The 24,741-nt window shown below is 35.9% G+C and overlaps 1 protein-coding gene across 1 annotated transcript; it reads left to right on the forward strand.

The window, feature by feature from the left end:
- The first annotated feature begins 8,362 nt into the window (after positions 1 to 8,362).
- LOC142616354 (uncharacterized) lies at positions 8,363 to 10,382 on the forward strand. Its single transcript, XM_075789226.1, has 4 exons — positions 8,363 to 8,582; positions 9,290 to 9,363; positions 9,453 to 9,674; positions 9,768 to 10,382. The coding sequence occupies exons 1-4, from the start codon at positions 8,363 to 8,365 to the stop codon at positions 10,380 to 10,382; spliced, it is 1,131 nt and encodes a 376-aa protein (XP_075645341.1).
- Positions 10,383 to 24,741: the final 14,359 nt, after the last annotated feature.

Below are 24,741 nucleotides of genomic sequence, written 5' to 3' on the forward strand. Positions count from 1 at the left end.
TAATAACATTTTTACAAAACTTTTTAAATAGTTAAATATATATATATATATATATAAGAATGACTATTAATAATATTCAAATTATATATGTAAAATCATTATACTATGCATCTTAACGTGTATCTTTTAAGTAAATCCATGCATATGCATAGACTTACAAACTAGTATATATTAACTGACCACAAATACATACTCTCTTCGTCCCAATTTGTTTGTCCTCTATTTCATTTTGGGATGTCCCAAAATATTGTTCTGTTTCTAAAAATAAGTCATTAATTTACTAATATTCTTATTATACCCCTACTTTATTTTCAAAACTATTTGAAAAGAAAACTAACAAATATTTTTTTAAAATCAATCTAATTGGAACACATTTTTAGTTGCCTCATTAAGAAAAACTCTTTAAAAAAAAACTGATTAATTTATTTAACGATAGTTTTGTAAACTTATACATTTTTATAAGGTAGACAAAATAATAAATGATAAATGATACTCTCTTAAAAAGTTTGACCTTTTAAACAGGACAACACAAATTGGGATAGAGAGAGTATATAACATATACGACTAGCTTTGTCAAAAACCAAAAGAGGAAGAGCACCACAGGCAATGGATTCTCAAAAACTACAAAATCTAAAGCTTTTTTACTACCCAAAAAAATTTAGATAGCTCATCCGCACATTGATTCGCTTCGCTTCATAGTATATATGCTTCATCGAAGCATTAGGGAATGTCCTCAAGAGATCCTGCAATCAAGTAACAACGGTTCTAGCATAGTAGCATAAGATAGGCTCAACATCTAATTCAACAACTAACTAGGGAAGAAATTCTCAGTTGCTGGGTTAAAACAAATGTCCACAACTCAGTAATAATAATTGTCGGGTTTCCCAAGGCCCTAGCAAAACCAAACACCTCATCACTGTTTCGAAGCAGCCCCCCTCCTCTAGCCTTTATAGAATTTCTTAACAAAGACCCATCGGTGTTCAGCTTGGTCCACCCTTGCATGGGCTTAATCCATTTGATCTACACCTGTTCTCTAGGAGTTATGCAGGCAACATCAAGTCATCTATGGCCATTGTAAAAAAAAAATTTGCAGCAAGCCTTCTAACCCAGATGCAAATGGCACTATCCAAAATTCCATATCTTAAGATTAAAAGAGTTTCTATGTAACCAGAGTTGCTAGGTGACTAGAGGCAAAATAATTTTCCAAGGGATGGCAAACTTAGACAAGCTTTTAGATTATACAATTTGATTATAACCATACTTCAAAAGGGGAGGCAAAGAAATCACTGTCTAAATTCAAGATTCCCAAGTCTACCCAAAGTTTGCTGGCTGGCACGCAATTCCTGAACAAGTGATCAAAGGTTTCCAAAGCAACGTCGCAAATCTCACAAGTTGTATCAAGACTAAAACCCCTTAAACTCAAGACTTTTTTGGTGGGGACACTTTGGTGGAGGCAAAGCCACAAGAAGAATTTGATTCTCAGAGTAGTTACAGATTTCCATACCTAAGCACCATTAAAGAATTTTCGGTTCAACAGATTTAAACCTTTTGCAATATGATAAACTTTCCAAAGAAAAAAAGAGTCATCTTTATAAAAAGCCCAAAGTAGTTTATCTTTTGCAAAAGGGTTAATGGAAGTTGGGGTACCTTTGATTTCCTATACAATCTTATTGGGCAGCCTAAAGGATAACAGTTACATCTGATTCCCAGCCAAAAAAGAGTGAACCATCATATGTTCCTCTGCTAAAGTGAGTGGATCATGTATATGGATTCTAATCGGGCAAGAAGAAAGCCAAAAATCATTCCAAAAACAAATTGGATTTCGTTACTAACAAACCATTTTAGTCAAGCTTAAAGACACTACAACCAACTTTACAAGCAGCACAATCTCGAGAACAGTGGAGTTTCTTCCCATTATTACTAAGTTAACCAACATTTTTGCTCAAGGAGCTTCTTGCTCAAATGCTAATCTCCAACATAACTTGGCTAATATTGCTAAGTTTCTGGCTCTCATCTTCAAAATAGTCACGCTCTAGGTCATTGGTCAAAGTTAGTTTGTTCCAATTAACTAAGGCTGCATTTGGTTGAATGTAAAATATTTTTTGGGTGTAAAATAATTTCAGGTGAAAATATTTTTGGAAAAGGAAAATAATTTCTAGTGTTTGGTTGTAATTTTAAAATTATATTAGAAAATAATTTCAAGTGTTTGATAACATTCTGAAAATGCAAATTTTCTACTAATTTTTCACATTTTCTCAACCATTTTCTCAGCTTCCAAACAAATTTTATATCAAAAAATCCGTCAGCACCCACAGAAAATCCACCACCACACCCACACACTAGCACCACACTACACAAAAACCACCAAACACACCACCACCCACACCACCGCAACAACAACAAAAATATTAGAGATCAAAAGCCACCAAAACACCAAAAAATCAGAGATCAAAAGCCACCAAAAGCCATCAAAATCAGAGATCAAAAGGCATCAAAAGCCATAAAGATCGATAATGGCGGCCAGATCGGTAACGGCGGTTCGAGCTTGGGGCTTCGGGCGACGAGATTGGTCGTTCGATCTAGAGGCGGTAGCGACGACAGGGGTGGGTGGTGGGTTGTAGATCGGTGACATGGGATCTTGCCAGCAATCTCGCGGCTCGATCTCGCCGGCGTGAGCTCGACGACGCGTCTGGGCTTGGGGCGATGGTCTGAGCTCGACAGCGCGAGCTCGATCTCACTCTCTCTACTTTCTCTTCGTGCTTGTTCTCTCTCTCTCTCTCTTCGTGCTCTCTCTCTTTGTTTTCAGTCAGGAAAATCCAATTTGAAGGTAAAATAAAAACGGGTTTGATTTTCCATCAGACAAGGGCTATTTTACGGTCAAACTGTAAAATAATTTCAATTGACCAAATTTTTAGTGCCTACCAAACACACAACATGGTGTAAAACAATTTCCTGAAATGCTTTTCAGCCAAAACAAACAAAGCCTAAGTGTAATTTTCTTTTTCCTAGGGTTGAGCCCTGAAGGAAGTCCCTTATAAGTTCAGAAACTGGTAGTAAAAGTATTCACACTCGGTCTTCCATATGCCATATGTTGGTATATTTTAGCATCAAGGTACAAAAATAGCCCATTACTCAATTATGCAAAGTCTTTCAATTGTAAAAAAAAAAAAAATTGCAATTGTGCTATAGTGCCATCCTAAATGTATGATGGCATTGTAGCGCAATTGTAAACCAAAATAATATATTTTATTTTTTTCACCTTTTGTTTTCTCTCTCTTTTATCTTTCAACTCCTCTCTCTCTCTCTCCAATCACCATTTGCTCTCTCTTTCTCTCTCATGGCCCTGTCGATGACCCTATCTCTCCCCATGCCTCTCACTAGCCACTGTGCCTCTACCCATTTTCTCATCAATCCCTCACTCATGACGTGGTTGTGGGTTTGCAAATTGGATTTTCTGGGCGAGATTAGCGTGGTTGTGGGTTTGCAAATCGATTTTGGTTGTGGGTGGTGATGAGTTTGGTAATTGGTTTTGGCTGTGGGTCTGAGGCTGAGTTTCGGTGGTGGCTCTAGTGTTTGGTGGGTTTGCTTGGTGGGTCTAGGGCTGAGGATCATAGTGGATCGGTGTGGTGGGTCGTGGGTATTGGTGGTATGATGGGTTTAGAGCTAAGTTTCGATGTTGGCTCTGGTGTTTGGTGGGTTTGCTTGGTGGGTCTAGTAGGTTTGCTTGGTGTTTCCGACGGTGGCACCAATGGGTGGTGGTGTTGTTGATATGGATCAGTGGGTGGTCATTGGAAATTTTTTGATAGATAGGTGGGTGGTGCTGGGATATGTGGGGGTGGCAATGTGTTGTTACGGTTGTTTGTTGGTTTTTGTTTAATTGGTTTTGGTGGGTGGCATGGTGGTAGCGTGGTGGCAGCTATTGTGATTGTGATGACTAATATGGGCTATTATAGTTGTTGTGTGTGTTTTTTTCTTGTAATCTTTTGGTTTGTGGTTGGTGTGGTGGTGTGGTTGTTTCTAGGTTTCTATGTTTTTTTTTTATTGTGGCTGATGCTTAGAGGTAGAGGGAGAAAGAGAGGAAAAGGAAGAGAGAGAGAGAGAGGGAGAGAAATAGTAAGAAAAAAGAATAAAAAAGAATATTAAAATAAACTAGGAAAAAAAGAGTTTGAGTTGTTAGGTGTGCTGTAAAATGGTATGGTGTAAATGATAAAATAGCTTTTGAAAAGATAAAATGAGATTTTTTTTTTTTAGAAACCGAGTGTGAATGCTCTAAAGATGAGAGAGTTTGTGTTACTACGGACTTAAGGTTTTGATTACTGATTAAAGAGTAATTATGGGCTTTTGGGAGACTAGATACACAAGCTTGACTAGACCTAGAATTATGACTAATATATTTTCTCTTTTAATTATGAATGGACGACCTATTAGAAACATACTTAGCAATCACATCACTTGTAAGACGGATTGCTTTACTCTTCCCTTCATTTCATTGCTCTGCTATGCTAGAGCTGTCACCACTATACTGGTTGTTAGTGAGGTCATTTACAGGGAGTCTACCCATTATCATTGGGTAGGAGTTCCTGCCTTTTAAAGGAGGTTTTTTTTTTTTTTTTACCACAATCCACTCACCATAAGGATCTAGAGCAACATTTTTTACAAACATTGTGGTTGCTTAATAAGGCCATGTTGGTCTTCGTATGATGGCTAATACACCCACAAGTGAAACGTAGACTGTTTCTACCCAAAAAAAAAAAAAACAGAGTATTAATTCCCCTGTATTGGACAAGTTGGGTTAGCTTTCCAATAAGAATGGTAAGGTGTCGACCGTGTGTCTCTGAGTCTTAAGTCCATATCAAGCCCTTCCCATACCAACTTGGTTCTCAGCCTAGGGCACAGGGCTCTGTGGAGTCTTGTGCGCTAGAATGTAGTAGTGTGGTTCCTTTCTCTCAGAGAAAGTCGTCGTCCCTATAGGAACTTAGTTACTAGTAGGGTTTAGTTTCCTACTTCCTTCATAAGTGTGGGAGTTCAGAGGTATGAGTATGGAGGAATTAACTAGTAGATGTGATCAGTTATCGTTGTTTGCAAAAGAGGGCGAGAAGGTTATCTTAACCAAGACTCACGTGTCAACAAACCATATGTTGGTAGCAAAAAATTTTATGAAAAGATCGTTGAATATGGAGGCAATAGTACATACTTTCTGTTTTCTATGGCGCATAAAAGAGAGTTTTGAAGTGACGAACATGGGAAATAATGTGATGCTATTTGCGTTTGGACTATGCCAAGAAAGTTTTGCTTGGTGAACCATGGTCATATGATCGGCACCTAGTTATTCTACAATGGTTTGACGAAAGTAAACCTATTTCAGAATTAGAGTTCAAATACTGCTCCTTCTAGGTGCAAATCCACGATCTTCCGTTCATGTTTATGTACCCAAAAATCGCTGTTCAGATAGGTGAAACAATTGGGCTGGTGACCAAATCACAAGACCTATTAGAGATGAAGGGGGGTTGCTTCATGCAGGGTCCGAACAACCATTGATGTAACCCAGCCTCTGTGTCAAGGTAGAAGGATTGTGTTTGACGAGAATTCTGCAGGCTGGATTATCTTTCAATATGAAAGATTACCTAACATATGCTATTGGTGTGGAATGCTAACCCATAATGACAAAGATTGCGAGATATGGTTGAAGAGCAAGGGGACTCTATTAGTGGATAACCAACAGTTCGGGCAATGGTTGAGAGCTTCACAATTTAGTTCATCTAGAAAGCAAACGATTGAAGTCAAGGGCTATGATGTTGAAAAGACTAAGCCTCCTTCTATAAGAGCACTAGGGCTAAATCGTGGCTCATCATCCAAGAGCTTGGTGGAGGGGAAGGTGGACAGAGGATGGTAGGAAAAGCATGTAGCAGTGGTGGAGGCTAGAACAGAGAGTGGTCAGAAATTACCAGACACAAATCTGGAAAACTCCTTGATTGTAGGGATTTCAAACTCAGCACATCCTATCCCGGATTTTGAGGCTATTATTGAGGAGATTGACAATGCAGTTAATGAGGAGCATCCTATCCCAGACTCTACGGGTGAGAGAGAAGAAGCTGGGGAGGACCAGGGTTTATATTTGGAAAAAGGAAAGGCAGGGGCGTTGATCTCAGGGGAGGATGGTAAGTCCAATGTTAACATGTTAGGCCTTTATGGAGATGCGGAGGGAGAGTATGCAATGGGCTGGGCTGAACCAAATGGAAAAAATAAAGAAGGGAAATAAGGGAGAGGTAAAAAGGCCAAGGTAGAGTTGGGGAAAAAAGCAACAACAGGACCCAATACTAGCCCACTACGTAAGAAAGGAAGTTGGACCAAACAAACCACCAAGCCCATGTTGGAGAGTCATGTTTATCTTATACAGGAGAATGTGGGCTCTAAATGAAAATTGGAGGAGTCTAGCATGTTGGAAGAACCTGGGACTGAGGGGGAAAAAAGGTTGAAAGTTGCTGATGAGACTAAGAAATTAAGTGCTCTCTTTGCCACACACTTAGGATCGGCGGAGGTTGCTAAGCAACCCCACTGGGTCCAATGAATCTATTAAGCTGGAACTGTCGAGGGCTTGAGAACCCATAGACAGTAAAACCTTGAAGAAGGTAATTAGGCTAGAGAACCCCAATTTTTTTTTCTTAATGGAAACAAAATCAGATGAGGAGTGGATAGAGGTGGTGCAAAATTGTTGCGGATTTAAGGATAGTTTTGTTGTTCCAAGCAATGGCCTAAGTGGGGGCTTGGCGCTTTTTTGGAGGTCAAACATAAAGGTTTCGGTTCAGAGCTCTTCCTTGTTCCATATTGATGCAATTGTGGAGGGGGTGATAATATTGCGCAGCGGCATCTCACTGGATTTTATGGCAACTCGAACACTTCATTGAGGGTCGATTCTTGGCGCCTTTTGTTGTCCTTTAGCCATGGGTTAGACTTGTCGTGGCTGGTCATAGGAGATTTCAATGAAATCATGTGTGCCGCTGAGAGGGAGGGGGGAGCAAAGAGATCCAACGCGCAAATGTTAAGGTTTAAGAATACTGTTGAGTCATGTGAGCTTAGAGAAATCAATTATAATGGGCCGAAGTTTACTTGGATTTACCAAAGGAAGGACAGGTATCAGATTAGGGAGAGGCTTGATAGGGCCTTAGCCTCTTCAGATTGAGCCTTTTTATTCCCCTCAGCCAAGCTCTTTCACAAGTCCTCGTCTACTTTAGATCACAGCCCCCTTTTGCTAAACTCTTTTCCAAAAAATAAAAGGAAGAAACATAAAAGGGTTTTCTGTTTTGAGTCTATGTGGTTGCAAGACTAAAGATGTGAGAAAGTCATTGCTCAAGCATGGAATGAAGGTTAGAATGGTGGTTCGGCTTCCCCAATCAACACTTGCTCAGATTTGTGCAGATATCGGTTGGAGGCATGGAACACATCGGAGTATGGACATGTGGGTAAGGAAATTTCGCACTTGCAGAAAAGGTTAGAGTGGTTGGAGATGCAACCCACTTCCCCGAGCACCATTAAAGACATGAGGGAAACCAGAGTAGAGCTTAATTGCTCGTTAGAAAGAGAGGATGCTATATGGAGACAGAGAGCAAGGCTTAATTGGTTTCGAAAGGGTGAACAAAATACAAGGTTTTTCCACTCTAAGGCTTCAGCCCGATTCCTGAAGAATTCCGTTGATGCTGTCTTTAATCCGAATGAAGTTTGGCAAAAGGATGATAGCAAAATAGAGAAATGTTTTGTGAATTACTACACCGAGCTATTCACTTTGTCAAATCCTGTGGATTTCTCAGAAATTATTGAGGTAGTACAACCGAAAGTCTCTCAGGAAATGAACTCTCGTTTGCTCAAGGAATTTCAACCAGGTGAAGTGCTCCAAGCCTTGAAGCAAATGTATCATCTGAAAGCTCCAAGACCTGATGGTATGCCTCCCCTCTTTTTTCAACATTTCTAGCCAACTGTGGGTACTGTGGTTACTAAAACTGTGTTAGATTTTCTTAATTCTGGTATTATACTCTCAAATTTCAATGCTACTCACATTGTTTTAGTGCCAAAAACTAGTAGTCTTAAGAGAGTTACGGAATATAGACCAATAAGTCTTTGTAATGTAATCTATAAACTAGCTTCAAAAACATTGGCTAATAGATTGAAGAAAATCCTCCCCTCTATCATTAGTGACTCACAAAGTGTCTTTGTTAATGGTAGATTGATTACTGACAATGTCTTAGTAGCATTTGAAACTATGCATCATATCAGCCAGAGAAAATCAGGGTCCATTAGTGAGATGGCGGTAAAGCTCGACATGAGCAAGGCTTACGATATAGTGGAATGAGCGTGTCTTGATAAGATCATGGAGAAACTGGGTTTCTATCAGAGGTGGAGGAATTTAATGATGCAATGTGTTTCCTCGGTCACCTATTCTGTTCGGATTAACAGTAAGCCAAGGGGGCAGATAGTTCCTACAAGGGGTTTGCGCCAAGGTGATCCACTCTCTCCTTATATCTTTTTGCTATGTGCTGAGGGCCTTTCAGCTTTGATTAAAAATGCTATTTCTGAGGGCATTGTGGAGGGTATTTTTGTGTGTAGAAGGGGCCTTAGTATTTCTCATCTATTTTTTACAGATGATAGTATTATTTTCTACAAAGCCTCGATTGAGGAATGTGATGCTCTACATCGTATACTAAAGGTGTATGAGCAAGCTAGCTTTTAGGCAGCAGTTGAATAGGGCCAAAACGTCCTTATTCTTTAACCCCAACACAAAAACAGAAATAAAAAATGAAAACCAAGCTAGATTCGAAGCACAGGTGATAAAGCAGCACGAAAAGTACCTTGGGCTGCCTTCTTTGGTGGGAAAGAACAAAAGGAATACATTCAAAGAAATTAAGGAGAAGTTGGCCAAGAAATTAGCAGAATGGAAGGAAAAATTACTTTCAAAAGCAGGGAAGGAAATTTTGATAAACGCAGTAGCCCACGCAATCCCCACATATTTCATGAGTTGCTTCAAGATTCCTGATACGCTTAGTGACGAGATGACAAGCTTAATTAGAAACTTCTAGTGGGGGCAGTGCAAGAATGAAAGGAAGATGGCTTTGTTAGCTAGGAAAAACCATGCACTCCAAAAGCCCAAGGGGGGATGGGTTTTAAACAGCTTAAGCAATTTAATCTAGCCTTATTGGCCAAGCAAGGATGGCGGTTGCAAACGGGCAGTGACTCTTTACTGTTCAGGGCCTTTGAGGCGAAATATTTCCCCAACTATAAATTGCCCAAGCTTCTGTAGGGTGTAAGCCCTCCTATGTTTGGCAGAGCATCATGGCAGCTCAAGACATTGTTAGGAGGGGTATGAGGTGGCAGGTGGGTAATGGAAAGAGTATACACATTTGACAAGACAGATTCCCTTCCCTTCTCGGTACAAGGTGACTTTCCCACCCTCTCTTTTACAGTCTGATGCTCAGGTTAAGGAACTTATTGATCTTAGAACTAGGGAATGGAAAATGGAGTTAATCCAAAGGATTTTCCTCCCTCAAGAAGCAGACATCATTGGTGGTATTGCTTTAAGCTCTCAACTACCTAATGACAAGCAGATTTGGGCTGTCACGGCAAATGAAAGGTTTAATGTCAAGAGTGCATACAAGCTAGTTATGGAATTGTCTTCAAGAAGTGAGGTTGCATCTACCTCGGATGACAGCAATATGAGGAAGTTTTGGAAGTACCTATGGAGTATCAATATTCCCCACAAAGTGAAACATTTCACCTAGCGTGCATGCAAGGAAATTTTACCCACTAAAGAGAACTTGAAGAGAAGGAAAGTACTTGAGGATAGTGGGTGTGATAGCTACCATACTTATGAGGAGTCCACGGGTCACCTTTCCTGGAGCTGCTGTCGTGCCCAAGAAATGTGGGCTATTTCGAAGCTCTTTCCTAGAAATTGTGCTTGGCCTTTCTTGTCTTATTTGGACTTGTTGTGGTTCATTGTTATGGTAGAGCAGTGGGATCAGGATTGGGTAGAAAAGGTAGTCATGGTGGCTTGGGCTATATGGCAGAACAGGAATGAACACAGAAATAGGGGCAAAAAGAAGAATATTAGTGTTGTGGTCCATAAGGCAATTGACTACCTACATGAGTATCAAGCCTGTTGTGCAAAGGTGGAGGTGCATATACCAAGCTTGGATGCGAACTGGACCCCTCCACCCCCTCGACATTACAAAATAAATGTTGATGAAGCAGTTTTTGGAGCACAAAAAGCTGTTGGGATTGGTGTACTGGTCCGTGATGCTGAGGGCAGAATGGTAAGACTGTTCAACATTAACTTGAACGCATTATCTTGCAAATCTTCCTTGGGTAACATTGGCTATGTGGGCATTAATGCTTAGGACTAGGCCGATGGCTTGCCTAATCTTTTTGAGCATAAGTGGGTCATAGTATTCAATAGAAAGCACAAGTAGCATAATCATATAGCAACAAATGAGAAAGAGGCTCTAAAGTCTAGCTCCCATTGCATGATTGCTAGAAAGTGTTGCCCCACAAACTAAGGGCCACCTTTTAACACAAAACCTAGATCTTCCTGCCTTTCAAATTTAACAAAAAATTGTCTTGACCTAAGTCAATGCAGTCCATACGACCAAGATAATTGCACGAAGATTTGATTTTTGCAGATAGGAACATGAAACCTCATTTATACATATGTAATACCCCAAATTTATCATCATTATTAATTATTATTTCATGATAAGATTGTTTATATAGTTAGTTTTTTTTTTTATATGCTACTTCAATTGGTGTGAGGTGTAATTATATGGCCAAACAAAGAATGCTACCCAAAGTTAACAGATGAGACAATAACTTTTTTTTTGAGAAAGAGATGAGGCAATAACTTGCACAATTAGGAAACTGTATACACTGTGCATATGTATAATACGTGTAGTCCTCATTTATTTTTGTTTCAGTTATAGAAAGATAAGGGAATTAAAATCTTTAAGTCTTCTTATTAGTTAGGAAAAATGATAAGAGAATAAAACATATTTGGATTAGAAGTTTAAGAGTTATTGGAATTCTTTGGAGTTCCAACCTATCTAAACAAATAAACCTTAATTTGAAGTTAATTGGAAATTAAAGTCTTGGAAGCATATATAATATAAGTTGTTGGGTCTTTTCTTTATGCGAGGGAATCAAAATAAGTTAGAGGAAGAGAGAAACGATGGATGATAGAGGCTACGGCAAAAAGGATTAGAGGCAATGTTTGTTTGTAGCAAAGGTAATATGTCTCTTACTTAGAGTTCTCTATGGGCTTTTGTTTTAATATTGAGCCTTGATCTCCACTCGTGGGGTTTATATATACAACTAGGCCTGTTTGTAGTACATATGTTGTAGTAACATTGATTACTGGTAATGCACAGTTTAAGAGTTTTGATGTTGGGTTTCACAATATTATGATTCTGGCGGTTACTATACGTACCTTTTAATCGGTGAACTTGGATCAATTTATAGATTATAAACCGCAACATGTATGGGGAAACTCAGTTATTGTATGATTGGTTGAACACTTAAAATATCAAGTGGTGGCCTAGACTATCAAGTGTGGCTATAGAAGTTCATTTGAACTCTAGTAGTACAGATTAGGTTTAAGGTAATATTGTTGCAATGGGACCTTAATAAGGAATATTAAATTGATTAATCCAATGGAAAAATTATTAGGTACTCCCGAAGTATCATAAATGCGTACTCCCCCCTCTCACATGAATGGTGGGTTCTACCATGAATTTAAATAGTGGGACCCACCATTCATGTGAAAGGAGGGAGTACGCATTTATGATACTCCGGAAGTACCCAATAATTTCTTAATCCATTGGTGTATACGAAAGTAGTTTCCATATTTTAGTTTTGTAGGATAGTAAAAAAAGAAAAGGTTTCTAATGATTAGATTTCAAGCTTATTGATTAAAGTATTCCTTTGTATAGAGCTTACAGAAGACTAAAGTGTTCGGCTATGTTGGGATATATTAGTGAGAGAGGTAAGTAATTATGCATAATATGCACAAGTTTTGTTCGTTAAATTCTTATAAGTCAAGGGTTTTCTAAAGATACGTTTTCTAAAGTTTATCAAAAGCATTTTAACATCATTGAAAGAGAAACGACTTTTATATAATGTTTTAAAGAGAAATTTCAAAAAATTTAAATAATGTTTTGAATGTCCAAATCTCATTTAAAATATGATTTCTAAACTTAAACTATTTTTAGAAAATAATTGAGTTTCAAGATAAGTTTTCTAAGAAGGTTCTTGTTCTTCAAATTTGTTTAAAACCAAGTCATTTCAAAGTCATATTCCTATTTTCCAAATGGTATTTAAAATGTTTCTTTTAGCAAATTGAATTTTCAGACTTACTCAAGAGTGTTAAAATATTTATATAAACTCCTCAGTTCCTATTCATTCCCTAAAAGAGTCAAGCATCCTTTGATTTATGTTCAATTTGATATTGTGATCTTCAATAAGCCTCTATATTTGGAATGATTGTTACTATTAAGCATACTATTCTACTTTGTATAAACTTTGCTTTTGTAATATGTGACTTATTAAATGTTTTTAAAATTGATCAGATATATGTGTAAGTCTGCTTATAGGATTGTACGTGAGAATAAGTGTTAAATTCTAACCAGCAGGGGTTAGATGTTGGTATCCGCTCACAGAATTGTATGTGAGAATATGTGATATGTATACATGTGACACTGTGCTCTGATCAATTATTTGTATGTGTTTTTGAATGATTTTAATATTTGATTACATATGTATTAAGTGGCTCATTATATGTTTTGGAAAACTATATTTGATATCATTGAGTGAATTTGTGAAATCAAAATACTCATACTTTACTTGACTTTATTCTATTGTGTATTGTGTATAATTGCTTACAAGATATGTGTCTCACCCCATCAATTAATATTTTCAGATTAAAGTTTAGTTTAAGAACAAAACCTTTGGATCACTTTGTAAGGTGCAAGGTAGAGCATGAGAGTTTTTAGGCAACTTCAATAATGCTTGAAGCCTTATAGGATTTTTAGTTATTTTTAGTTCGCTTAAGATTTTACAATATTTGGATATTATTTATAAAGTGTGGATTTTAGATATTGTAAGAGGTTTATTAAGAGCCTTGTTTATTTGTAATTTTTTTTAAAATTTTGGAATTAATTACGTTTATTGAGATATGCAAGATCAACAAGTTAGTCATGCATCTAAATTCATGTTTCATGGATCTAGGTTGTGACACCATGTTTTTAACAATAATAGTATGTCCCCAAAGAGCCTTGTATGTACCTTATCTTCTCTAGATAGGCTAATGCTAGCAAACCTATCAGAAGTTAGCTCTTCTTTCGTTTCAGATTCCACATCTTCTTGCATCAAAGCATCTGGACCAAAAGCTTGCTCATAAGCCCCTGGAATAGCACCAACCAACTTCTACTTGTAAATATTGGGGGAATTCCTATTAGAAAGTAGCCCTTCTGAATCACCAGCAGGATTGGAAAACGCATCCTTGTACTTCTTCATACTCTTGACTAACATGTCCACTTCTTCCTTGCTACGCTCAGACTCTTTCTCACTTAACATTTTATTCCTTACAACATAACTATCCTTACACTTTAGATTGCTAACCGAAGGGGGGGGGGGGTTGGGGGTATTTCTTATGCTAAGTTGTCAACTGTTAAGCTTATCTTCTTTAATGTCATATCTGAAGCCATATATATACACTTTGAAGTAAGGTTCCAAGTGATAATCAAGTGGTAATAGAATCTTTTATGGTTTCCCCCTTAGAATTTAGTTAATTTTCCAAAGCCACTTCCCAATTGGATTGTTTAAGCTAAGGGTTAACCAAGTCAAAAGGCCTTGAATTGTTTAAACAACTTTTTTTTAAATAATTATTTTATTTTAATTTGAGAAAAAAAGTTTCAACACAACCATTATGGTTTTTATGAGCTGAGAAGTAGGGACAAACCTAGAACTTCAGACAAAGACAAAAAAGATTTCACATAGGAACAAATTAAATATAAAAAAAATTCTTTCAATAAAAAAACTTTCATGATAAAATTCTTTATTAGCAATATCTATTTTTATAGTTCCATATCTTTGAACATTTTTAGGGGGTTCAACATGTAAAGTTTCAATATTTAGAATTGAAAATTCAATAGTAACCTTCGAATCTTAAACATTCTATAGACACCGCATTTTGTACCCCTTACAACTTAGGCCATTGTTCCCCAATAATATTGGAATTCTAAAGCCCAAGGTTGGTTTAGACCCCGATCAAATTGAAATTGACTTGAGGAAAGTGTTTTCGTAAAATATAACTCTTTTATGAACTAAATAAGCTATTTTTGGAAAAAGAAAGGAAACAAAAACCCTAGGGCATGCATGCGCATGCTAGGGTTCTAGAAACTATGAAAGATAAATTTTCAGTATTTAAAACTTGGTTTTGAACGAATCTCACATCGTCTAAGAGCTGTTCCAAACCCCTATTTTCTTACTATAAAAAGCCATACATGGTACATTTTCAAAACACTCAAAAATTCCCAAAAGAAAACACAACATTCACTACAAATAGTGAATCAAAGAAGAAGTTTTTTCGCAAAATATCATCAAGTCAATATTTTTCTAATTAAGGTATTTTACAGCCTTAATCTTCGAGTTTCAAGTTTACTAATCATTTTTTATTTGATTGTGAATAGATTGACTGAGGGAAACGGTCAAAATCAAGCAAAAGAGCTTTGTGTTTTGAGGTATAATGTTCTAGTTCCTTTTCTTTTTCTTTACTTTGTTTTGATCTTCATTTCCTTTCTTTTTCTTGTTTGTTTATATTACAATATGCATGTTTAGTTTAGGTTTTCTTTACTTTGTTGTTTTGAGCATGTTAGTTTTAAGATTCTGTTCTGCTGTGTTCTTGTGTTTCTGGCTTAGGGTTTAGGGCTTAGGGTTTCAATATTTACATTCTAAACTCACACTCTAGCATGCATCTAACATACAATCATGTCATTATTCTTCCCAAAACAACACTTATCTATCCATAAGGCAAAAGGAAGCCAAACCACAAATAATAAACCCTAGCATTCATCTAACATATGAACACCCTATCATACATCTAAACGAGGTAGCAACTCAAACATTTCAACATGGCAATCACAAGATCATGTAAAGCATATGATCAGACATAAAACAAACATTCAAACAACATACATCATCAAATGCATGTTCATACCTATGCATGACCTACCTTCACTTACCTTTCAGCAACACAACACCTAGGGGCATAATGAATGGGTATGTGAATGTATGTTTATGACATCAAAGCAAGAAACAAGCATAAGACCCTAATTCTAGGCATGTTAGAGACAAACAAGCATACAAGACAAAGACTTAGATACATATAAACACATGAAAATGGACCAAACATGTGAAACAAACAAACCAAACAACATAAGAAATCTGGATTAGGGTTTCTGGGCAAGTACTTGCGTACATAGCTAGAGGCCTACATATGCAAGATTTAACCTACGTACGCATGCTTATGGCATATGTGCGTGGGACTTGTTCAAAACATTAACCTAGAAACACGAAACAGGAAAACAAAGCACAAACAAAAAAACCTGATTCTAGCAATCAAACATGTTCAAAACATAAAAGAACTATAAAACTAACCTAAACAAACATGCATAAACATAAACTAAGTAAAAAGTAAGATTAAAGCATATGAAGAAAAGCATAAAGAAAAAAGAAAGAGTTGAGGCTTGATACCTCAAAAAGGAGTTCCCAAGCTTTGATTTTGACTATTCCCTTCAGTCAAATCTATCATAAGTCATTAAACAAGAGATTAGATATGTTAAACTAAAGGATTGGAGCAAAAAAAAAGTCACAATCAAATAAAATTGACTTGAGGGAGTTTTGTGAAAAACTCTCTTTCAATTCACTATTTTCTAGTGAATCTTAGGTTTTTCCTGTGAGATTTTTCTGTGTTTTAAAAATGTACCATATAAGGCTTTATATAGTGGAAAAAATGGGGTTTGGAATGGCTCCCAAACAAGTGGGATTCATTCCAAACCTCTACCATTATTACAGAAAACTTGTCTTTTCCATGCTTTTGAAACCCTAGCCGCATACGCAGGAATGTGCTTGAGTACGCATGCTTTGGCTTGCGTACGTAGGTCATTTCCCACGTATGTGGAAAGATCTCTTTGGTCATTTTATTTCCAAAAATAGATTTTTGCTCAATTAAAAAGCTATATTTTCCATTTTAACATTTCTCAAGTCAATTTAATATTTGATTGGGCTCTAAACTGGCCTTGGGCCTTAGAGTTTGAGTATCATTGGGGAACGGTGGCCCAAGTTGTAAGGAGTATAAAATGCGACGGCTACACACGCAGGCCCTATGTATGCGCAAGCATACTTATGCCCAAAAACCCTAATCCGAACCTTTTTGCTTCTATTTCTTTATTTTACTTATATAATATGTATTTGCCTTGTTTGCTTTGTTTGTTCTTTGTATGTTAGTTTAGGGTTTTAGCCCATTTTTTTTGCCATGAACATGCAAATAACATGTCCATGCATTGATACATAGGTGCTGTGATGCAATAAGGTAAGACATGCATTTACATGAATACGCATTTGTTTATGGATGTGATCTTATTTTGTCTTGATGAATATGACTTGAGTTTTGATGAACATGATATGCAAGTTTATATGCCATGCCTTGGATATGATAATATGCTTATTTAATTGCTACCATATCTATGTTTTTGCCTTGGATACAATATAATGTAATGTATGATAGATGTATGCTAGAGTTTGAGATATGATGAGATGAATGATAGATGTATGCTAGGGTTTGGTATGATTTGCTGCCATATTGTTTGCTAGATGAATGCTAGTGTGTGTGTGTGTGTGTGTGTGTGTGTGTGAGTCTAGAATGATAAATGTTGAATATGCTTTTAATGAGATTAAGACGAAAGACACAATGTGTGGAAGTCGACCCATGAGTCGGGTTGGGTACCTTAACCGTCCTATTTCCATACCTTACACCTTCCTATTTCCATACCTAAACTTTGGATACGTGCTCTCATAGTAGATCAATCCTTCAATGAAGGACGCTATATTTATGGTTCCTAGATCTAATCTAGGTGGTGACTCCATTTCTTTCTCTACCCCGATCCATTCGGGCGAGGTATACTCTGTAGGAAAAATACTTGTTTATATCGTATACAAAACATACACAGCGAAAAATTAAGGGATCTACTTCATTCGCAATTGATAACATGCACTATGTAAGTTTTAGAATTTAAGAACAAGAAAGTGTACCTTAGTGTGGTGAATTTCAAAACAAAGATCAAAAGCACTTGGGAACACTTTTAATCTTCACTCCAATTCCACTAACGCCCAAGAAGTGTGGTCTCTCAATCAGTTTCTAAGGGAGAATTAGAGAGAGTGGCATGCACACACACATACACCATTTCACAAGAGTGTTATTTCTTCTAAAAAATTTTGTATGTTTCTCCCTTTACATCTAACTGATTATCTAATTGGGTTGGCTTTTTGGGCCTTTCCAATTGGGTTTAAGTGTGTAGCTTGGAGTGGGACCAAAAATGACCAATAAGATACTAGCTCCAATGAGCCTTGGGCTTTTCTGTCAACTCTTGACAAGTTCAAAGTTACCATTAACTATATTTAATACCACTAGATAAATATAGTTGCACTCTAGGCCTTATTTATATATTATATCCCAAGACTTTATTGTACATGCAACCCCTTCATAAAATATTCGTAGTAATACAAAGTCATGAATGTAGACTGCCACTTTGAAAATTACTACATCTTAATTCTTTGAGTACCCAGTTTAATTATTTAAGTTATTCATCATATATATATGAAATCCAATTCCATAAATATATACTTTAGTAACTCCTTACTAAAGTAGTTAAGCCTAACACTCTGAATAACCAAACCCATTAAACTTATCTCAAGGGAATATTTTGTATCTTCGTTAAGAGATTATGAATTCTATCTTGAGAATATATGTTTCATCAACACTAAATGTGGTTGCCCAATATACTGAGATTTTGATCGTATCTTTAGACTTCACTCCTGATATATCAAAACAATTTACACTTCATGATCAGGTCCATTATCCTTTAAGGATTAAAAGTTCATGTAAATAGAAGTCATGAGTTTATTATCCATTTGACAGTCATTAGGAGAATAATAAATCTCACAACGGTCCAATTCAATATGTTTCAACTCTTAAAACATATCAATATACCAACTAGAAATCTCCATTTTCATGATCAAGACAAATCATCTTAGTTGATATGTTATAGTCTTTGCAGATGAAATACCCAATTTCATCACCGACTACGAACTAAAATTCTGAGTTTACAAAGAATTTGTGATTTATATCTTCTGTGACTAAATTACATAAATCGCATACTATGCATCTCATGGACTATGTGATAATGTCTCAATATTCATGTTACCATTATTTTTAGATAATAATAAAACAACTTTATTAATCGCAACATAATGTCATACATAGCATCATACAATAGGATTTAAAGGCACACATTCTAACAATCTCTCACTTGCCCTAAAGATTATTGTGCACTAATCTAATTTTCATTTCCTCTAAATTTGACTCAAAAGTCCTTTGGGGCAAGGCTTTGGTAAAAGGATCCTCTAGATTCTTTGCACTATCTATCTTTGCTACATTACATCTCCATGAGCAACAATGTTTTGAATGATATAGTACTTTCTTTCTATGTGCTTTCCTTTCTTGTGATTCCTTGGATTGTGCAACCACTCCACTATTGTCACAAAACAATGTGATAGGAACTTGCTCAACTCTCACGACACCAAGATCAGAATGGAATTTCTTGAGCCAAGCAACTTCCTTTGTCACTTCACAAGCAGCGACATATTTAGCTTCTATGGTGGAGTCGGTAATACAAGATTTCTTAACACTCTTCCAACTTATGGCTCCACCTCCTAAGGTAAACACACAACCTGAAGTGGACTTTTTGAAATCAAGATCTGACTGAAAATCTTAATCTGTATAGCTAATGGGAATCAAATCCTCACAACGGTAAACAAGCATGTAATCCTTCGTTCTCCTTAAATATTTGAGAATATGTTTTACAGCTTGCCAATATTTAAGTCTTGAATTTGATTGATATCGGCTGACCATGCCTACTAAATAACAAATATCTAGTCTAGTACAAAGCATGACATACATAAGATTTTCCACCGTCGAAGCATAAAGAACTTGTCTCATCATGTTTTCTTCCTCAATAATCTTAGGCCTTTGGTCATCAGATAGAGGAATTTCATGTCTGAAAGGAAGTAATCATTTCTTGGAGTTTTGCATGCTAAACCGTTTTAGAACCTTATCTATATATCTAGCTTGTGACAAATCTAACATCCTATTCTTTCGATCTCGCCAAAGCTTGATCCCTAGAATATAGTTAGCTTCGCCTAAGTCCTTCATATCAAATTGGCTTGACAACCAAACTTTAACCAATGACATTACCCTACATCATTTCCAATGAGTAGAATATCATCAACATAAAGCATTAGGAACATTACTACTTTGTCTCGATGTCTTTTGTACACACATGGTTCATCAAGATTTTATTCAAAACCAAATGACTTGATTGCTAGATCAAATATGATGTTCTATGACCTAGATGCTTGCAACATGTAGATTTCTTCTTCAAGATTGTCATTAAAAAATTCAGTCTTGACATTCATTTGTCAAATCTCATAATCATAATGAGCAGTAATGGATAAAAGAATTTTGATAGACTTAAGCATGGTTACTGGCGAAAAAGTTTCATCATAGTCAATGCCTTCTTTTTATGTATACCCTTTCGCCACTACTCTTGCTTTAAAAGTTTCAACATTTCCATCTATCCCTCTTGTAAACCTATTTGCAACCAACAAGTTTAATGCAGTTAGATGCCTTTATAAGATTCCATACATGATTGGAATACATAGAATCCAATTCAGATTTCATAGCTTGGACCTAGTGATTTGTATCTATATCATTCATTGCTACTTTATAAGTATAAGGATCAGATTCAGCCTTTCCTGAGATAGCTTCATAAGTTTCTTCCAAACCTATAAATCTTATAGGTGATCGAACAATCTTCCCACTGCGACGAGACACCTGTGTATTGGACTTCTCATGAGTAATATCTTGTGGTGTATCTAATACAACCACATCATCCCTAATTTCATCCATTGGTTGTGCAACTACAGATTCAACTATTTCAATCAAAACAACTTTACTCCTAGGATTAAAGTTATTCACATAATCATCTTCTATAAATTTGGTATGAGTACTAACACCTTATTATCCTTATGATTATAGAATTAATAACCTTTAATTTCCTTTGAATACCCTAAAAACATACATACTTCTGTTTTTGCTTCCAACTTATCATATTTCTCTTTCAACACATGTGTTGGACATCCCCAAATATGGAGATATTAAGGGTGTGCAGCCAACCCACCGATCTGCCAAAACCGACCCGACCCAACCCAACCCGCTGGGTTGGGTCGGTTTTTAGGGCTTGGTGGGTTGGGTTGGGTTACAAAAAATTTTTTGATAGCGGGTTTGGTTGGGTTTGGGTCATAAAATTTCAAACTTGGCAAACCCGACCCTACCCACCCATATATTTAATATATATATTTAAAATATATTATATAATTAATAAATTTTTTTAAATAACTAGTTCTTCCTCCAATTCTATATAAAAGCCAATATTAATGTATATTAGTTCATTATTAATATATAACCAAGTTGGAATATTAGTTCATATATTAATGTATATTTTATTTATTAGTTCATATATTAATGATATATTTTTTCTGCTCAATTTAATAAAAATAGTAATAAAAAAAGTTATCCAACCTATGGGTTCAACCCGACCTAACCCAACCCATGTGAGTTGGGTTGGGTTGAGTTGGACTTATGTAATGGGTTGGGTTGGGTTGAATTTTTTTTAACCCACCATAGTGGATTGGGTCAAGAAATCTTCTCAACCCGACCCATGCACACCTCTAGGAGATATTTTATACTAGGCTTGCACCCACTCCACAATTCATTGGGTGTGTTGGGAACAAATTTTGATGGAACCAAATTCAAAATATGCATTGCAATTTTTAGTGCATATCCCCAAAAATAAATTGGTAAAGTTGAGTATCTTATCATGGATTTAACCATTTCCAAAAGAGTCTTATTCTTTTTTTTTGCTACACCATTTTGTTGAGGAGTTCCAAGTGCAGTCAATTGGGATACAATCCCATTTTGAATTAGGTAATCCTTGAAATCTCCAAAAAGGTATTCGCCACCTCGATCAAATTGAATAGCTTTTGTGCGTCTACCCAATTGATTTTCAACTTCAGACCTAAATTATTTGAACTTGTCAAAGGTTTCGGACTTCCGTCTCATTAGGTACACATAACCATATCTTGAGTAATCATCCGTAAAAGTGATGAAGTATTTATAACCTCCTTTTGCTTGGGTTGACATAGGGCTACATACATCTGTATGAACTAATTCAAGCAACTCTTGGGCTCTTATATCTTTTGTATTAAAAGGTCGTTTAGTCATTTTACCCTCCAAACAAGATTCATAAATTGGAAATTCATCAAAGTTCAATGGCTCTAAGAGTTCATCTTTGATCAGTCTTTGAATTCTATTTGAATTAATATGACTCAAACGCAAGTGCCAAAGATATGCATCATTAGAAGGAAACTTTCTCTTTAATGATTTTACATGTAAGTTATTATCTAATTCAGAATTGTATAATTAATACTTATTAGGAGTTAAAATTTAAAGACCATCCACAATATTGCCATAACAGATAAGCACTTTATCCTTCTTTATTACAACATTGTCTTTCAGGATAACACAATACCATGTTTACTTAAATAAGTTACAGAAATTAAATTCCTACGAACATTAGGTACATATAGATAGCCTTCCAATATTAAAACTCTAGAACTAAAGCATAAATTAAACACTCCAACAACTACAACCGGAATCCTGCTCCCATCAGCCAAAGTAAGAAAAAGTTCTCCCTCATTTAGTCTTTTGGTCTCCTGGAACCCCTGCAAAGAATTGCAGATATGATTAGTACAATCTAAATTCACACACCAAGAACCTGTGAGATTTTGTATTAAACATATTTCAAGAAGGAATGAAAATTTCATACCCTTATTCTTGGCAGCTGTTAATTTTGGACAATTCCTCTTCCAATGCCCTTTCTCACTATAGTGGAAATACTTTCCTTTGGTGTACTCCTTTCCCTTGTTGGCAACTCCTAAGGCAATTTGTTTACCATCTTGCTTGGAGAAGTCCTTATTTTTCTTACCTTTGCCTTTCGACTTAGATTGAGAAGAAGAAACTTCACCCAAATTGGCTTCAATACTGGATGTACTAAGAATGTCTTCCACCGCCACTAACTTATTCATTAATTCAAACAATGAATAAATCTTTTTGTTCATATTATAATTAAGTCTTAATTCCTTGAATGATTCTGGTAGTGTTTGGAGTATCATATCCACTTGGGATTCTCCATCAATGTCAGCACCTAAAACTTCCAATGTATTCAGATTAGAGATCATCTTAAGACAATGCTCCTTCATTGAACTACCTTCAGCCATTTTGGTATTATAAATTTGCCTCATACTTTCTTGCCTTGCAGAATGGTCTTGCTCACTTGCAGAACTACCTTCAGACTTAGCATAATGTCCGAAGTTAGTTCTACATCTTACATTTGATGTTGTAGAACATTTAAAATAGATGTTAGGAAATAGTACTTGACCATCTCATTAGATTTCTGCCAACGATCATATCGTTGTTTTTCCTTAAGAGGAGCATCTAATGAAGGAAAGTTAGGACATGGTTGTGTAAGTACATATTTGTGCTCTTCAGCAGTTAAAACAATGTACAAATTTCTTTTCCAATCAACATAGTTGGATCCAGTCAATTTGTTTTAATTAAAAATAGCAACAAGTGGGCTAAATGATGCCATGATAAAATCTGAAAACAATAAACATGAATATAATAAGTAAACTTGACATTATTAATTTAGTATATAAGCATATAATATGGAACCTTAATAAAACCATAATATAATATATGCAACGACAACCCAATCTCATGTTTATAATTCATTGGTAGCAAGTTTATTATAAACACTATAATTGATTGAGAACTATTCTTATTATTAGTGTCATCATGATAACTTTTATCAAACACTAATAATATGTCGTATTACCTTTAGCCTCTAAGTAATAATAACATAGCTCATTTGGGAGATTAACATTAGACTTAATTTAGTGTACACCATTATCTAGAATCATGTGTAACTACATTTCATCTCTCTTTATAGTGTTTAAACTTGTAGTACCATAAAACAAAACACTCTCCTTTGGGATAGCGAGACATATATGCGAAGACGAGGTGTTTATCCATACTACTTTAAACGATAAGTTCAATCTTATAGTACTATGAAATAAACACCCTCCTTTGGGATCGCGAGGCATATACTTCAAGACGAGGTGCTTATCCTACACTACTATGAACTAATAATGGAGGCCGTGAGATCCAACCGTTGTATCTCTCTCCCACTAGATGTTTAAAATAAAAAATTTAATTTTAAAACGTGTCTAAACAAATTACACATAACCTTGCTCTTTATACATATAAAAAAAAACACTTTGAGAAAATTCTAAACATTTAGTCCTCGATCGATTGAGAATGTATCTCGATCGATCGAGAAATATTCTGCCTGCTCGATCGATGCTCAATCGATCGAGCTTCGTGAATTTTGAATTTTCAGAATTTGCCTAAGGCAGTTTTTAAACGTTTTTTAAAAACAAACAACCATTATATGAATATAATGGATAGAGATTGATATCAAAACTGAATTTCATTAATGCTATAGCCTTAAAGTTCAATTTAACATACATAAACTCAAATTTAAACAATATCATAACATCAATATCAGTTTTTATCAAACAATAATTTCAACAACCATGCAGAAAATTAATTTTTAACAACATGAAACTATCATCTCTAATTCCAAAACTCACAAAACATGTTATACAAATGCGAAATTGAAGACCGCTCCGATACCAATTGTAGGAAAAATACATGTTTGTATTGCATACAAAACATACGCAGCGAAAAATTAAGGGATTTACTTCATTCACAATTGATAACATGCACTGTGTAAGTTTTAGAATTTAAGAACAAGAGAGTGTACCTTGGTGTGGTAAATTTCAAAAAAAGATTAGAAGCACTTGGGAACACTTTTAATCTTCACTCTAATTCCACTAATGCCCAAGAAGTGTGGTCTTTGAATCAGTTTTTAAGGGAGAATTAGAGAGAGTGGCATGCATTCGCATACACATACACCATTTCACAAGAGTATTGTTTTTTTTAAAAAATTATGTATGTTTTTCCCTTTGTATCTAACTGATTATCTAATTGGGCTGGCCTTTTAGGTATTTCCAATTAGATTTAAGTGTGTGGCTTAGAGTGGGACCAAAAGGGACCAATAAGACACTAGCTCCAATGGGCCTTGGGCTTTTCTGTCAACTTTTGACAAGTCCAAAGTTACCATTAATTATATTTAATACCACTATATAAATATAGTTGCACTCTAAACCTTATTTATAAATTATATCCCA

This window comes from Castanea sativa, chromosome 11, assembly GCF_040712315.1.
Source record: "Castanea sativa cultivar Marrone di Chiusa Pesio chromosome 11, ASM4071231v1".
NCBI lineage: Eukaryota > Viridiplantae > Streptophyta > Magnoliopsida > Fagales > Fagaceae > Castanea > Castanea sativa.